The sequence below is a fragment of the Diceros bicornis genome, chromosome 2 (assembly GCF_020826845.1).
Source record: "Diceros bicornis minor isolate mBicDic1 chromosome 2, mDicBic1.mat.cur, whole genome shotgun sequence".
Lineage (NCBI taxonomy): Eukaryota > Metazoa > Chordata > Mammalia > Perissodactyla > Rhinocerotidae > Diceros > Diceros bicornis.
In genome coordinates, this window is record NC_080741.1 from 53,662,854 (window position 1) to 53,681,098 (window position 18,245).

At 43.7% G+C, this 18,245-nt stretch overlaps 1 protein-coding gene across 3 annotated transcripts in view; it reads right to left on the bottom strand.

Annotated features, from left to right (window-relative positions):
* Positions 1-18,245, bottom strand: part of RFT1 (RFT1 homolog) — a 34,466-nt gene that overhangs the window by 2,141 nt on the left and 14,080 nt on the right. For all 3 annotated transcript variants that reach the window (XM_058561112.1, XM_058561103.1, XM_058561121.1), the window contains exons 7-11: positions 15,120-15,198; positions 11,669-11,719; positions 10,582-10,712; positions 9,053-9,197; positions 4,434-4,539 (exon numbers count right to left, since the gene is read on the bottom strand). In XM_058561112.1, coding sequence (XP_058417095.1) covers positions 4,434-4,539; positions 9,053-9,197; positions 10,582-10,712; positions 11,669-11,719; positions 15,120-15,198 — 512 coding nt within the window. The remainder of the gene's footprint in view (positions 1-4,433; positions 4,540-9,052; positions 9,198-10,581; positions 10,713-11,668; positions 11,720-15,119; positions 15,199-18,245) is intronic.

The following is an 18,245-nucleotide window of genomic DNA, read 5'->3' on the forward strand; positions in this document are numbered from 1 at the left end:
GTGCACAGCAGGTAATCTAAGTGTATAGCTGTTGTTGAGGGAACCAAACCCTTAGGTCCCCCAAAGCTGTGTCTGCTGGGTTAGGAAACCTCAGAGGCCATCACTTGAGTTCTGCACATGAGGAGTGATAAGAAAGCCACTGTGTGTCCCGAATGCTCAGGTACTGGTCCTCGGGCTGACCAAGCCCAACCCAAGGTGCTATGGGATATATTTTATCAGAGTGGGTGGTAAGAATACTACACACAAACGCACGCATACATGCATACACTACTATATTCCAAACAGGGGATGTGTGCTTTCATCCAGAATTCCAAAGGGGAATTTATTTGCTTCTCAGTCAAGAGAGTCTCTTTTAATGAGCAATTGAAGTACAAGAGCCCATACCTCCATAGGGGAAGTTTCTCCCCTAACTACTAACCAGTGATCAGAATGGCCAACTTCATAATAAGCCACTGAGGGTCAGAGCCATCATAGATCAGTAATCTGACCTCTCGTCCAGAAAGAAGCAGAGATGTGTACTCTGTTTTTCGTTTGTTTGTTTGTTTTTTTCAGAAACTATCTCAGAAAGGTCTATAAGACCAAGCTGTGGTGTCTGACCCATAGATTCACAAGTCATCCTCACCCAACTCCAAGTAAAATGGCAACAATGAATGAAACCGATATTACGGTAACTCATGCTAATTTAAGTAGGGACAAATTTAATAGTGTAGCTTTTTTGGTGTGGCCATTTGGGAGGAGCTGATACTGATGGGGTCCACAGTTTTTCAATAGAAGAGGGCTCTGCAGCTGTTGAGCTTTCCAGACCTCACCAATCTATAGCCTCAGGAAAAAATGAGAATTTTAAAGATGCAATTAAAATACCACTTTTGAAATCAATGCAAAATTATTCAGTGACAATAATGACTATTTTATAAGGTTTGGTTAATGTAAACAGTAAATTATTTATGAATGTTTATTTTTCCATGGCCCCAAGAAGATACTGGGCTTAAAACTAGGCTTATCAAAAGATAGATGATCATGGATGTTGGCTGCAGCAGCAACTGAAGCATGCCCCAGTGGGTGGTGGTTGAATACAATAAGGTAGAGCCATACAATGTAGCCTGCGCAGCCAAGAAAATGATGGCACCAGTCTCTTACATGCCAATGTGAGAAGATCGCACTCATCCTTCATTTAACAGTTCTGTAGTCCAATTACATTTTGGGCACTCAAGGGCCAACGAATTGACAAAGGAGCTGTCAATCTTGGGCCTTTGCATCACTGTCCCCTCTGCTTGGAAGGTTCTGCCCCATCTTTGCATGGCAGACTCTTCTTGGTCATCCAGGCCTCAGCCTAAATGCCACGTCCTGAAGCTTACGCAATCTAAAAGGGCTCCCACTCTCACTATACAGCCCTGTTTTAGTTCTCTGCACAGCACAACATTATCTTATTTATTTACTTGTTTACTATCTGCCTCTCCCACTGTCAGCTCCAGGAGAGCAGGGATCTCATCTATCCTATTCATTGCTGAATTCCTAGAGCTTAAAACAATACCTGTTAGAGAGTAGATGCTCAAAAAGTATTCGGCAAATGAAGGAAGGAAAACGACATATCCTTAACAAAACATAAAAATTCTTCAATAGGCCATAACGAAAAATCCATTAACCATATTCTCTATATTTTATGAGATTATTAAAAAAAGGCAACTTGCACTTCAAAGGATGTCTAATATTTCACATCCAACCAAATGCCCTATTTTTATTTAGAACAACACTGATTAACCTGAAGTTGGTTAAGTAAAAACCCATGATTTTATCAATATTTTTTTCAATTCAGAATCTGAGATGTCCAATATAAATCAATCACAGCATTGAACTAAGCTGCCCAATTCTACTATAAAAACCCTTACTAGAGTTTAATGTCTGATTAAATTCATAGAGATGAAAAAAATGCTGGGCTGTGTTATGAGCCCAGGTGCTCCACGTGCCGGGGCTTGGGACCAGGGGCCCAGACAAAACTGGGGCTGCTATGTTTAACACATGTCTGAAGTCCACGCTTAAAGTCACATTTTACTCTAACGGGAAGTGAGTTACTTCAGAGGAGAACTGCCCTAGAAGGCACTCAGGCTCTGTCTTTTCTCTGTGTTAGCTAATACCATGAAAATAATTTTCTAGATATTTACATACTGTCAAAATCCCATTACAACTAACTTAAAAAGTTGTTTCTTCTGGTTCAATGCAATATAAGATGAAAGAAAGCAACCAGCCACTATCTATATTCCCTCATGATTTGGCTGTAAGAGATTTTTTTTTTAACATTTTAAGCAAGTCTAGCGTCGACTCTCCCCCTCAACACTAATGCTGGAATTATTGTAATAAAATTCCCTTCAAAGAGATAGATTCCTAGTCCAGAGCTCTTCCCACTATGCCTCAGTGTATGTTCTAAATTATATTTTTTATACATTTAGTATGTTCTAAATTATATTTAAAAATTATTTCATGTTACAGGCACCTTTCAAATAAAAACAGTATTTTCAAAATTAAAGTGAAATAGACCTTTTCATAGAAGGAAAAAAAATGGGATGGACTCAAAGCAGTTTTATAGCTATAAATTTAACTATGTGAAGTAAAAAGCATGTCTACACCACTAATTGAAAACTATTTGAAATGGTTGAGGGGCCAGCCTGGTGGCGCAGCGGTTAAGTGCACGCCCTCTGCTTTAGCGGCCCGGGGTTCGCAGGTTCGGGTCCCACGCGCAGACAGACGCACTGCTTGTCAAGCCATGCTGTGGCGGCGTCCCATATAAACTAGAGGAAGATGGGCACGGATGTTAGCCCAGGGCCAGTCTTCCTCAGCAAAAAGAGGAGGATTAGCATCAGACACTAGCTCAGGACTGATCTTCCTCATACACACACAAAAATAATACTAATTTAAAAAAAAAAAGAAAGAAAACTATGGTTGTGACCTAAAAGTAGGCTGGGAAATCAGTTTAGTGGGTCACAACATGGTAGTTTAAGAAACGAAACAGAACAGAATAAAAGCCATCAGTGTATCCTGCACATAACTAGGGTACTAACTGCTGTGTGAAAGTTTCGTTTCAGTCACATCCACCTAAATATGTAAGGGTCACAGTGCTCAACGCAGTTTTTACTGTAAAAGTTGGTCTGGGCCAGCGGTTCCTAAGGCCCTGGCTATCATCAGAAATCTCCTGGAGCTGTGTAATAAAACAGACTCCATGGCCCAAGCCCCTAAAATTCTAGTTGTTGGTCTAGTAGGGGGCCAGAACTTCCTAGGGGAATCTGACCAGTCTGGGCTGGGACGGCTGCTCTAGACTCTAGTTCTCAACTGTGGTGCAAACAGACTCACCAAGCTTCTTTGTGAGACAGACCCAAATGGGAAGCAGAGGCTGCTCTGAATGGGAGGAAGGGTTCCCCAACTCTTTGAGCTACCCCTTCCATCCCACCCCCACCAGCGGGTCTCTCAGGGCTTTCAATAGCACTCAAGGCATTACAGAGTAGCATGAAATCCCCCAAGGGACCCACACCTCAGGGGGCAGAGGGATAACAAGGGTTACTTGCCCCATTACCTACACTTACCCTTCTACTCTCTTCTTTTTCCTCTCTCTTCTTTTCCCCATCAATTTTATCCTTTTCCTTAACCTCATCCTGTAGTGATGTCTTAAGATGGTGTCTTTCTACTTTTGGCATTTGGGACACAAGAATGAATGATCCAGGGTGTGGGCCAGAGGCTCTTAATGAGGAGTTCACGTCAGAATCATTGAAGAGCTTTTAAAAAACATACACATGCTCGGAAGCCTGCTAATTCTGTAGGTGTGGTAGGAGAGAAAGTGGTGGAAGTAGGGTGGACAGGAATCTGCATTTCTAACAAGCTCCATGGAAGACTTTGACTTTATCATAACCAGTATTAAGAACCAATGCTTGAGGTTCCAGGGCAGAGGTTCTGATCTGGAGCCAATGCATGGGAAAAAAGTCTGGCAAAATGTGTCTGTGCACTTGGGCCTTTCTCTGAGGAGAGGTGTCACAGATCCCTGAGACTCTCAAAGACCTATGAATCAGATTCTCAGGGGTAGGACTCTGCATCTTGAAGAAGCTCCTTGGTAACTCACTGGAGTACTGGGCAAGGAGGTGGAGAAGTGCAGCTTGTCTTGTGCCTGCCTCTGCAAACCTGGACTAACACAACCCCCAGAGCCCAGATGTCTTCCTCCACAAAAGGAGGCAAAAAGCAGTTGCTGCCCCCCAGCCCCACCATGGGAAGGACTAACTGAACGGTGCCTGTGCAAGGAGAGCCTGGGGAAGGTCCCATACTAGTGGTCTAGGTGCCACCTCTCAAAGAGCCTTCTGTAAATGCACGTTCAGAATGAAAAGAAAGAAAGATTGGCAAGTCACTTTATTTTGGCTGAAGGCCATGATTAAAGGTGTGTCTTTAAGGTTACCTACCTGTCGACCTCCTCTTTGCTCATGGCAGCAAATGTGAAACACTCCGTCACTCCATTGATGGCAAGCAGGAGGACGTAGAGACAATAGGAACGCAACAAAACAGGACCTATAAAGAAATAATCCACTGTGACTCCAGAGCCCAAACGGGAGGCCTGCATGCACCTTCAGTTCAGCTGGGTGCTCAGAGAACACCAGAGCTGGGTCATGAGCCCTGCTGGTATCATCAATGGGCAGACGCATGCCTGAGCCTATGGTCTTATTTGGAAGGACTCTCAGCCTTCCATGGCACCGACTAAAATAAACAGCTAAAAAGAAAAGGACAATTATGAATAAATGTACCGATCTCTTGCTTCACAACTAAAAGCTTATCTGGCCAGCAAGCAAATCTTGAATTTTAAATCATCATGAAGAGGCCTGTGAGTCTGAGCACTCAAGGACACTAGTGGCCCTGCATGATAAGAGAACCTCAGTTCAGAGGTCCTGAAGAAAAGACCTTGGGGAGAAGACCAGGCTCAGGAGCAGCAGGAAACCACGGAGACAGAGCACCCACAAATCTGCAGGGAGAGCCAGAGCCCACAATGTTATTTTCTTCCAAAACAAAGTGATGTGGTTCTATAGCTAACTAACAAGCTCTGAAAAAACCTGCTAACAAAAGATTGGGAGCCTTACAAATAGGATTGATCCTCTCTTTTAAGAGGGCCATAATCAAGAAGCAGCCAAGCAATTTCTAATAAAATAAACATACCCAGCCTATGACCCAGCAATTCCACTCCTAGGTATACATCCAACAGAAACAGGCACACATGTTCACAAAAACACTTGTACAAAAATGTCCACAGAAGTTTGATTCGTAATAGCCCAAACTGACCATCAACAGGAGAAAGGATAAACAAACTGTGGGCCATCTATACAAAGAAATACTTCCCAGCATTCAAAGAGGAAAAAACGACTGATCCATGTAAAAACATGGATACATCTCAAAAACTTTATATTGAAGGAAAGAAGCCAAACACAAAAGGGTCCATGCTGTGTGATTTCATTTATACAAAATTCTTTTTAAAAGCAATACTAATCGATGGTGATAGAAATCAGAACAGGGGTTGCCTCTGAGGTAGAGGGGACACTTGACTGGAAAGGGTCCTGAGAGAACTTCCTGGGGTAATGGAAATGTTCTATATCTTAATCTGGATGTTGGTTCTATGGTTGCATATATTTGTCAAAACACATAAAACTATACTTTTAAAAGAGTATAGGATTTTACTTTACGTAAATTAGACCTCAATAAAGAAAAAATTTAACCACCAAAAGAAAAGAGTGGGGCACTGAAGTTCCAGAGTCTCAGAATCTGGAATTTATTCATGATTTATGAAAGCTGCTTAATATGAAAGATCCCCGTGCCATGGGGACCCTCAACAGTTTTATGGCAGTCAAAAATTACAAAAGGAATATTAGCAGGGCAGCCCTGATGCCCAACAAAAACTATTTTCCATGGCCCTCTCTTGGGTTCCACATTTTATCATGTCACGCTGCATTTCATTCCTTAAGCCACTGCAGAAAGTAGCCTGGCCCCCACTGCAGCTGAGGGACGACTCCAGTAGATGAGGCAGGGATCAGGCTCTGCCCTGGGATGGCTTGAGGCTATGCTCAGTGTGCCTGCTGCTTCTCTCCATCCTCCTCTCTCTAGCAGAGAGAAATGGGGCTCCTCTCATAACTGGCACTTCTCACTTGGTAACTGAAAGTTAATGGCACGTGTGGGTCTGTTGAAGGCGGATAGCGAGCTGCTGTGCAACATGGAGAACACAAACTCTTGCCTGAAACAGTGATTCAAGAGGAAGGGCTTTGAGTCGATTTTGGGGAAAGAGGTTGAAATTGGGGAAATTCACAGATGGAACCTTAAACTATGGATTGAATTGAGGGGTGTTATGGGTTGAATTATATACCCCAAAAAAGTATGTTGAAGTCCTAACCCCTAGCACCTTAGAATATGATCTTATTTGGAAATACGGTCTTTATAAAGATAAATATAAAGAGATAATAAAGTTAAAATGAGGTCATTAGGGTGGGCACTAATCCATTATGACTGGTATCCTTATAAAAAGGAGAAATCTGGACACAGGGACACTCACAGAGGGAAGACGATGTGAAGACACACAGAGAGAAGATAGCCATGTGACTGGAGTAATGCATCTACCAGCCAAGGATCGCCAGCAAATACCAGAACCTAGAAGAGGCAAGGAAGGATCCACCTTTAGAGCCATCATGGTCCTGCTGACACCTTGATTTCAGACTTCTGACCTCCAGAACTGTGAGACAATCAATTTTTATTGTTTTAAGCCATCCAGTTTGTTGTATATTGTTATTGCAGCCCTAGGAAACTAATACAGGAGATAGAGAAGAAAAATAGATTTTAAAAAGTAAAAGAAAGAACAAGAGAGAAGCACCTAAGACATAAATGTGAGAATCTCAGGGAAGTGCATTGAACATTTGTGTTTTTCTAAAGGTCAGAAAAGCTAGGTATGAGAAAGATTCCTGAGTAAAGTCTCTAGTACACTTACAAAGCCCCTAATTATACACAGTGCTAATCCCAAATAATGCAAAGCAAAACCACAGCGCCCCACACGGAAGCCTGTCTATGCTGTGTCCTAGTCCCACCTTTGGAGAAGGCAGCACAGAGGGTGGAGGGTGTAAGAAGCCAATTCAGGTCACATGTAAGTCCCCTTCCCGGGTGAGGACAAAGACCAATACGCAACTGGGACAACTGAGGATGGCAGTGTCGCAAGTTCCACTTTCAAAACTAAGGTGGTTGGGCTGAGCCACGGAAAGGTGCCTTTCTTTTCTGATTAATTCAGGAAGACATTCTGGAGAAAGTCAAGTTTTGTGAGGTATTTAAGTGAGCAAAAAAAACTGTTGGTGGGGGGGGAAGAGCAGCAGTGTTAATTTTTCCTGGTGTAGAAAAGGCATTCGGGTACACAGCACTAGTCCCAAGAGTCAGGAGTAGGGCAAGGGGAGGAGGGACGGTGTGGACACGAGGGAAGGAAAGCCAGCAGGCACCCAGGGGAGATGCAGTGACCCCACCAGAAGCCACTCTGGGCTTAATAAGCTGGAAGTTTGGTCAAAATGAGAGACAGCTACCATGAGGAGACAAATGCTAAAAGACCCCGCTGGGGCAGTGATGCTGACGGAGCCCTGGCCCAGGCAAGAGATGACAATGGTCCTAAAGATCCTGCAGTGGCACACCAAACCACACATTCTTTTCAGAGACAGAAACTAGACCATTCTCAAGACTCTACTTTATCTAAAGATGAGACTGGGAGAGTATCTTTTTGAGTCTCAAATTATTAATGACATAAACCATGCGAGACAGAACTTGTTACCTTGCAAATCAACTAACACTGACCCTTTAATTGATAAGTCTATATTCAGTGCTCAAAACTGGCACCAGCATCTCACTTGAGTAAAAGGACTAACAATTCTAGTAGTTTGTTTATATATCATATATGATTAATTACTCCACCAGGTGCACATGATATTGATGGGACTGCCCTCTCCTCCTGGCAGGGTCCTGTGATTGCATGCCTTGGTGATTACCTTTCTGAAGGGGAGAGCTCCTGTGAAATAGGTGAGTCCCCAGTCTCTGCACACTAACTTACTAATGGCTTCCTTCCTCTCTGCAGTCGCCTGATGGAAAAGTACCTCTCACAGCACACACCCCAGGGAGCTGCAAACCACCTCATTCGTTTCACAGCAGGTGTTTTTCTAAACTTAATGACGTTTGCTCTACTATAGAAACTTGGCCTTCTTCCTCTAATACCAAAAGTTCGGGCCCCATTATAGTGGAGACTAAAACATGCCCATGAACTTGTAAAATGGCATTTGACAAAGTCCTCAATTTTACATTAAGATGGAGCAGCAGAAAGAAGTCTTCAGGGTTCCTGTCTAGTGACCTGAGGAATTAAAAACATCTTTGCCAAACCCAAGATGAAGCACTGCAAATGGACTGCCAGCCTACGGCCCTGCGCATTTTGAAACTGGTAAAATCCCCAGGGCCTAGCAAGTGCTGTGAGATGCTCCATGGCCTGGGCACCAGGTGTTTCAGAGTTAAGACACATTCGATACTTTTCTCCTTCAAAAACCAAGAGTCACTGGATTAAATATACCATTTTATTTGCCGAGATCAATTTTATTCTCTGCAAATGGCTCTGGGTTATCCTTCAGAGGCTTTTATGTATCAGGCCATGAGATTTACGTGACATTTACTATCTTCAGATGTGTTTAGTACCAAGTGGAGGCTCATTAAGCCTGCTCTCTGCCTTCCTCCCTCACCCGAGGGAGCACAAGGAAGCACTTGGCAAAACACATTTGAGGCCTGAGAGGAAAGCCAAGGAATCATAACTTCTCCAAGTGAGGCTGGGGAACTGACCCACCTGATGACAAAGCCCCCGACCACACCCTGAGCTGTCATCTCACCTCATGTGCGGGCAACAGTCCCACAGCCCCAGCCACTGACAATGTTCCCTACGCCGAGACAGATATCGGCAAAAGGTCTGCACAAGGTCTTCACAGACTCTTCTATTTCTGTTTGGAAATTAGAGCAAATCTGGCAAAACTCCTGTGCATACCTGATCCCGAGCTAAGCATGGTCCCTCCGTAGATATCCAAAGCCAGCTGCGAATAGGCAAAGCCAAAAACAGTGATGGTCAGGCCGGCCAGCAGGGCCAGCTTGAGCAGGGACTCCAAAACCGCGGCAGCCACAGCAATGTCCTCCTGGGGCCAGGGGAGAGGGAAGGAAGTTGGATGAATCACGAGCTAAAGAAAAACTTCACATCTGGCCTTCTCCTTTGCTGTTTTACAGATCACTCCTTCAACTGTGAGGACCATCACTGCTTTTCTGTAGCCTGTGTTTGTTTCTATGTCAACTGGCAAATGAAGGAAAAAAGACAATATGTGCCTCCTTAACGTAGTGAGAGGGAGGTTTAGTTTTTAACTTATTTAAAATAAATTATTTCAAATGTTGCTTAGGAAACACTCACTTTTCCCTCTGATATTCATTCTTACATGGACAGCAAGTTTTATGTTGCCGGCTAGCTTCATCAGTGTGCTTCTCCTGACAAATGGCTCCAAATCCTGATGTTCCTGTCAGTGTACGCTTAGAAGAATATTTCAAATCAGACTGAGAACCAGATTAACTAATTTTGAAATACTGTGTATAAACCATATTTTGCAAAACGTCTTCTAAGACATGTAAGAGGCCGACTTAGCTTGCTTTTAATTCTAAGCGAGTCAGACATTTTCAATAGTTTTAGAAAAAGTTAAGTTTTGGGGCCGGCCCCATGGTGTAGCGGTTAAGTGCGCGCACTCCACCGCTGGCAGCCCGGGTTTGGATCCCAGGCGCGCACCGATGCACCGCTTGTCAGGCCATGCTGTGGCAGCGTCCCATTTAAAGTGGAGGAAGATGGGCACAGATGTTAGCCCAGGGCCAGTCTTCCTCAGCAAAAAGAGGAGGATTGGCATGGATGTTAGCTCAGGGCTAATCTTCCTCACACACAAAAAAAAAGAAAGAAAAAGTTAAGCTTTTACAACCAAATACTCCTGGATTAAAATCTCTTCTTCTGTTTTACCAACCAGAGTATGCAGATTCTCAAAGTCAGAATGTAGCTCTGGGTACTTCACAGTCCTTAACAAGCTTAAACAACTGGTGTGGCAAGTGAAACCAAATGACCACGTCCCTTCTTTGCCATGCCCTACGTTAGCCTTGCCCCAGTCTCTGCATCCCCTGGCTCACCTTTGTTTCTTGAGAATCCGAGGATGGAGGAGGCAACCTCATTCTTACACCTAAGACTAGACTACGAGAGGTGGTCTGTGCTGCACTGGAGACAGCTGTAGAGAGTTCTGAGAGGGCTGGGTCAAGGAAAAGGTCACAAAAAAGGACAAAGGGGTGAGAAGGAAGGGCCAGCCAGGGAGAAAGGAGAAGGCTGTGAAAGAAGTGAGCTCAGGGTCCTGCCATTATTCAGAATGAGATAAAAGAATAAAACCTAGAAGAAAATTTCAAATCAAACAGAAGAGAAACAGACTGCTCCACATCTCTGTCTATCTTGCAATTAGAGAGAAAAATTCACTTGAGAGATGGTGACATATGAACCAAGACTACCTGCTTCTGAAGTGTGGCATCCTTTCCTCTCTCCAGCACCTTAGCAAAGAATATATAAAAACTTTCCTCTATCGGCTGGAAAATTAACCTGGCCACAAGGGAGCCAAGATTATTCACTATATCATATACACCTACAAAACAAAAAGGAAGAAACAACAATCCTACTGGTTTTTCTATTTAAATTTTCACAGCACTATTAAAATTTTTTCTAATTTAATTTTTTTAATTAAAGTTTTTGAGATAATTATAGATTCATGTGTAGTCATAAGAAACAATAGAGAGATCCACGTACCCTCTACCCAGTCTCCCCAAATAGTAACAGCTTGCAAAACTATAGCACAATGTCACAACTAGGATACTGACTTTGATACAGTTAAGATACAGAACATTAAAAGTCATTAGGGGCCGGCCCGGAGGTGCAAGCGGTTAAGTGTGCGCTCTGCTGCGGCAGCCCGGGGTTCGCCAGTTCGGATCCCGGGCGCACACCGATGCACCGCTTGGCAAGCCATGTTGTGGCGGTGTCCCATATAAAGGGGAGGAAGATGGGCGTGGATGTTAGCCCAGGGCCAGTCTACCTCAGCAAAAAGAGGGAGATTGGCAGATGTTGGCTCAGGGCCAATCTTCCTTGCCAAAAAAAAAAAAAGTCCTTAATGCCAAGTTGATTTTTTCTATTTTTATTTCCACTACTTTGAGATCATATTCAAAAAAGATATGCAAAAAATATTGCGACCTATCTAGCCACACAAATATGGGGCAAATCTCTGTGACTGTGATGGAGAGCTCCCTTTTTTCTTAGTGCCTCCCAACCCCGAGAATGAGCACCAGAGCTCTGCAGAAAGCAGGGTCAGGGCAGAGATCTCAATGCACAACCTGCCACCCAAGTCACATGAGAGGGGACAGTCAGGATACTGTACACATTTACAAAGACCTACATTTTTCAATCACCAGGATTTGTTTTTTTACAATCTTCATTTCTTATAATCTTCAGGTTCATTTTTCATTTAACATATCAAACTGCAAAGAAAAATATTAGAAAATACCTAACAGTATTCACCTTTAATGAAAACACTACAGAATTTCATCTTACCCTGATCGCCAAAATTTAACACGTTCAAAAATGTCATCACATATCGCTCGCCTACAAATAGAAAAACAAAATAATTAGCATTTCAAATACACATTATTTTCTTGTTTCCTGTTATCATATATCAACTCTTCTAGTTGGCAAATACTCTCAAAAGAGAAAAATTAGATAAACCAGTTAAAGACATGTTCCCTGTCCTAATGTTGATTTCAAATAATCTCAAAATAGAAACAATTTAGAAAGCGCTGGGGGATTGACAGCAGATCTCCAAACCAGTCAAATTAAAAACAAAACAAAATCAACAAAACCAATCTAATAAGTTAAAACAAAAAGTATGAGGAGATCACTAAAATGTTAATAATGAAAATGTTCCCAGTTTTAAGGGAGGTCAGATAATCTGAATGCAAATCCTGCGAAATGAAAGGTCCATGATTGTGCACAGACTCATCAAGTCTCCTCTCCCTGTGGAGAAAGCTCCATGGAGGCTGTTAAGGCTCTGGAGCCCAAGTCCATGACTCAAATCTAAGACAGTCTAATTGCCCTCAAGGTGAAGACACCAGCCCAGAGCCCCACCCTCCCACCCCCAGCTTCCATGAATTTTCTTATTATCTTATGAGTGACCACTATGGAGATCGAGCACAGAAGAGTGCCCACAGCCCTAAATTTAGGGCAAATTCTCACCTCCTAGCAACTTGCTCAAAAAGGAAAGCAATATCAAGAGACTAGAAGCAGTGATGATCTTCTCTCAAGTCTCTCTTGGCTCCTTGCCTCCCTACAACCTCCCAGCCTCTGCATCTGTGGAAGGAACCTCTGCAGGTCCTCCCAGGCACTCACCCACAGGACTGCACGAGCTCCATCTGTATCTCTGCACTGCTCCCATCCATCCTAACTGCTAACAGTTCTAGCTTGCGCAAATACAGATCTTAAGTCAACCCCTGCTTTGACACCTTTAGTGTTTGCAAAAAGTCCAGGCTCCTTCATTCTGCGTTTCAGCCCTTTCATAAAGTGACCCCAAGCTATCTTTTTGGCCTCCCTTCACCAACTCTACCCCTATCTCCCACCATCACATTGTCATTCTCTGCTACACTCTCCCAGGTTTTTGCCCCTCCAGCTGTTCTGAGTCAGGCTGGGCCGGTTGTGCTCCCAGCCTCGGCCCTTCGCATTCTCACCACCTAGAATGGCTTTTCTGCAGGGACCTCCCTGTGTTCTGGCACAACAGGCCCCTCCTTCCCACATTCTGTAACCTCCCTGAGGGCAGGAACCACGTCTCAGTCATCTCTATGTCCCTGGTTTCCTAGCAGAGCTCCAGGAAATGAGCCATTTGGCGAATGAACTAACATTTCCAAGTACAGCCCTCGCAGCCCTGTATCAGAGGTAACCACACAAGTGTCTGAATCTCTGGTGAGAGAACGAGCTCCTTGAGGCCGTGACCTGTTACTCATTCATCTGTGTATTCTCAGCACCTGGCACACAGTATTCAGGAAATGTGGGGGCAGAAAGTAACAGCACATACATTTTTGCTACTACAGTGAATGATTTCAACTTTTTTTGAGCTGTAGTTTTTAGATAAAAAGAATCTGGTGGTCCTTGTTAAGCCACTTCCTTATTTCACAGCCATGGAGATGAAGACCCCGAGCCGTTCCTAACAGCCCTCTGCCAGTTAGGCCAGGGCAGCCCAACCATGGGTGAGTGAGCCATTAGCACCACAGTCAGGCCTAGCACTGGAGGCTGGCGAGCATGGCTAACTTACACCTGCTGTCACAAACACACGCCTAGCCACTGCAGTCCAGACAACCTCAACTCATTTAAGCTGCTTTTAAAACTTTGAGGGGCCAGCCTGGTGGCGCAACAGTTAAGTGCGCACGCTCCGCTTCGGGGCAGCCTGGGGTTTGCGAGTTTGGATCCCGAGCGCGCAATGACGCCACACTTGTCAAGCCATGCTGTGGCAGCGTCCCATATAAAGTAGAGGAAGATGGCACGGATGTTAGCCCAGGGCCAATCTTCCTCAGCAAAAAGAGGAGGATTGGCATTGGATGTTAGCTCAGGGCTAGTCTTCTTCACAAAAAAAAAAAAAAAACACTTTGAGTGGAAAAAAAAGTGCACATATGCAACCACCCTTTCCAAAACTCCCTCCATTGATTTTCTTGTTCTAACAATAACATGAACTATCACAATCCACAATTTCACTACAGTTACCTTCCTTTATCAACAAACACCTGTTGAATACCTATCATGCGCAGGTCCAGCAGGGTGCTGGGGAGACAGTGGTGAACAGCACATTCCAAGCTCTCAAGAAACGTAGTTAAGACACCTTCACTCAGCTCTCCAAAGACTTCTGACCCTTACTCCTCCCAGAAGTCCTGTGAACAGTTTCACTTTTGTAAGGGCAATGTCATAGGCTCAGGGGAGAAACGCACTCTCAAGGCTCCGAGAGTCCTCAGACACCTCCTGGTCCTAGCCCCTAACTCACAGATGGGAAAGTGAGGCTTAGTGGAGTTATTTCCCTTTGGAAGTATAATAAAAAATATAGAGGGGGGGAAAACGGAAAATAAGATAATAATGATGATGGTTGTATTAGAATGCTAGAATTATAAGGAATTTTTTCCATTTTCCAAAATCTTTGTAATGGGGTTATATTATTTTATAATTAAAAGATAATTTTTGCGAAGATTTAAAAATACAATCAGTAACAGATATATAGATGTATAGACATATGAAATTTATATATACAGAGAAACCACTACCTTCAGCAGCTTATAGCTGCCTCAAATCTCATTCTTTAAACTAAAGCTGAGTATAAATAAACCAACACACATACACAGAAAAAGTGGATGTACTTTCAGCTCCTTGCTGGCCCTCTACATCGAGAGCTCTGTCACCGCAAAGTGGAAAGCTTTAAGAAGTGGAAGGCTGACCAAACTATCACAAAGGTGAATCTTGTTGTTTAAGAAAATAAAATGATGAAAACTTGGTTCTTAAAAAAGTTCAAAAAAAAAGAAAGTGTATAAAAAGTCAGGATAGGATAATGAGATTATGGATGGTTTCCTCTATTTTCCAAATTTTCTGTAATTGATATAATACTTTTATAATACATTTATTTAAATGATATAACATGCTGTTTTAGAGTTAGACTTGGATTCAAATTGAGTTGTTCCTCATTACTGTAGGACCCTGCAGAAGTTATAAAACCTCCCTGGCCCTCAGTTTCCTCATCCATAATAAATAGGGACAATATCTTTCTTACAAGCCTGTGGAGACATTTAAATTAGACAACTTAAGTATCAAACTAAAGAAATGTTCATTTCTCTCTCCTTGTTTAAAAAGCTCCCATTTCTGAGGTTCCTCTGCCCAGGGGGGCTCCAGACAGCAGGTGGTCTGGTCTAGGTCATCAGCAGTTCCATGGAATCCTCTCCCTTACAAACGTTTCCTGACTGCTCAGTGACCTCTTACTTACCTTCAGTCAAAATCTGTTTCAAGAAAGACTGTTTGAAAAAACTCCAAGTCAATTTGGCCTCTGTCCAATTTACAAAAGCCTAGAAGAGAAAACAAAACCTCAGTAGGTCTGAGTACAATAATGCCACATGAAAGGTAAACTCATTTTGGTCCCTAAATCTCCCAAACTACGCTGCATTCAGGGTATCACTGGACTGGAGCAGATGCTAGGGGTAGCTCTAGTCCAGGAGCAAATCTCTCCCAGTGAGAAGGAAAGTGGGCATCTCTTTCCCCAGAACAAAGAGCGCCAAACTACCACCACTAGAGGGCACTGTGGACCACATCATTCTGGACACTGATCCTTAGATAGCTTCAGAGGCTCACGGGCATAGCCTCTTCTCTCTCTCACACCACTGCAGCCCCCTCCCCCATGCCAGGTGGTCCTCTGGGGGTCTGCACAGCAGTCTGTGCTCTTTTCCAAGGAAACGAACAGTTACTGCTGGCACACAAGACTTTTGTGAACCTACTTGCTGGTAGGCTGTGAATGGGTTTGGAAAGATGATTGAGCTCTTTAAAAAAAAAAATTCTTTAGAAGAGTGAATTCATGATAGTGTATCTAATCTGAAAGCTCATACTTGAGCATTCCTTTCTCCTAATGGCTTCAATTTAAATGGACCCATGGTTCAGAAGGAATGGCCACACTGCTTACTATCTCCAAAATGCTCATTAAGGACAAAAAGGCAGGAAGTCTGGTCAGAGATTGGGTTTCTTCTCAGAGGCGTCTGCTAAGTGGTAGAAAAGAAGCACACTCTTTGGGCTTTTACCAGCCTGTTCAGAATGGATTTGTCACTTGGGACGGTCAAAAGAGGCTATTTCACAAGAGCTAGGTTGGTCCTGCTGAGCTGGTCTATACAGCTGTGAATTTCTCTGGAATCCACTGACCAAAAAGCCATTCCACCACCTCGCTGTACTGATGGAGAAACTGAGGCATGGACGGTGAAAGGTGATGGGCAGTACCGCTAGGGGAGGTCTGGAATCAGAATGCAGGGGTTCATTGCGCTTTAACCTAAGCGACTCTTTCACTTTAAACTCTTCTGACTCAGGATGGTCCTTCCAGCTGCATCCTTATCACACTGACAAGAGTCACCAAGGAGTTGATGGCCACGGTCCTGTACCCTGCTCTCCATCACCTCCATACCCCATACAGCATTCCTTCCTCTCTCTCTCACTCCAGAGCTATCAATTCTGCCTCAGCTTTCTCCATGCTCCCATTTCCACCCACCCTCACAACTGCCACGGCATCCTCGTGAGTTTTTTCACTTCCAACCTTTTCTCTAGCCCATCCTTCTCATGGTAGGGTTCAGGCTTCGGAGTCAGGCTTAGAGATTGGGGCTTAAACCTCAGCTCCTGACTTATTAGTGAGAAGGCCAAAGGCAAGACACTCAACTTTGCTAAGACTCATTTTTCTCATCTGCAAAATGGGCTAAGAAGTCCTACATCTTGGAACTGGTATAAGGATTGAGAAAAATGAGATAAAACTGCAACAGATGGTAAGCTCCTTAACATGGGCAATTAGATCATGGCACTGTTCAAAAACCTTTCATTAGGCTCCACTGCCTCTGAATTAAGCCCACACTCCACGGCACTGAGGTCACCACCACCTGGCCCTAGCCCAGCAGGCCATAACCTCCTTCCACCTTTTGCTTCTTCTCCCCTCCCTGACTGTCCAGCCAACTTAAGTACCCCAGTCGTCTCTGCAATCCCAATTCCAACACAGTGACAGGCATGTAATAGGCCCTGAGCAAATGTCCTGTCTTCCTGCAGCCACAAATGCACATTTCTGCCACACAGGCACATTCACCTCTGCCACCCATGTGTCAAGGCCCAACTCAAAAGCAGCTTCCTCGGTGCTCCCAGATGCATTCATCAGTCCTTTCTCTGTGCTTCTATTTTGTTAACACTAGACACATACACATTGTCTTGCAGTGTAGCTAGCTGAGTATCTTATCTCCCCGCCATAAGGCAAGTTCAGAGGGCAGGAACCCCACTCAGGGCATCTGGTATAGTGCTTAACACAGAATACTGCTTAATCCATGCTTGCTGTGTTAAATTCCTCAGCTTTACTTAAATATTAGCAGATCTCTGAAATTAAATCACTCAGAAGTGTCAAAGAATATAAAAGATATAAAAGGCAGACATTATTTGAGGTATCATTAATTTATTTTAAGGCTAAATAAGTATCTTTAAAGAAGATGGAATTCTACAAGAGTAGGAAAGAAATCTCCCAATTTGGTCAAATTGATTTTGAATGTAAATGTTTGACCAGTTTCATATGAGGGGGCCCCTAGTGTGGAAAGCTGCTCTGGAGAGTCAAGTTAGGCATGTTGCCAGCAGTAAAGTCATCCAGTGCATTCAGATTCATCTCATTTCTTTTCTCTTTTAAAAATAAAAAAACAAAACTTGAATAATGGATTGTTCTACCTGGAACTTCCCAATCTTTAAGTAAATAAATGACTACTTTGGTCAATAAGCCAATTTCTTTTGGAACACTACATAGCATAGAGGTTAAACACATAGACGAAGGTTAGTCCACAGACAGAAGTTAGAGAGAAGTTGGTTGAAAACGAGCTGTGTGACTTTGGGTTAGTCACTTAACTCCTCTGAACCTCAGTTTTCTTATCTGTAAAATGGAGACAACAGTATTTATCTCATAGGATTACTATGAGGATGAAACACAAACATCCACATAAAGTGCTTGGCATGGCGCCAGGCACGGAGTAAGCATGCAGTCAATGGCAGTTACTATAAATGGTTCTTCGTCCAAATTCAAGTACTTACACAGAACTCCTGAAGTCTTCAGAGGGGCTCACAGGTCATGCAGGCCAACAATCTCCCCTTAAAATGAGGACCCTGAGGTCTGGAGAGAGTTCTGCAGGCTTCAGATCTGTGCCTACTGCCTCCCACACGCACAGGAAGCTCCCTGAGGCCCAGCAATCACCTTGCTACATGCTGTACTCCAGAGGGCACTCAGCATGGGACCGTGCTCCGACTGCCTGTCCGCAGCAATGGTGCCACTGTGTATGACAGGCACACACACCCTCCTCATGGTCAAGGCTTCTCTCCCAGCAGTACGAGCATGGGTAATTTC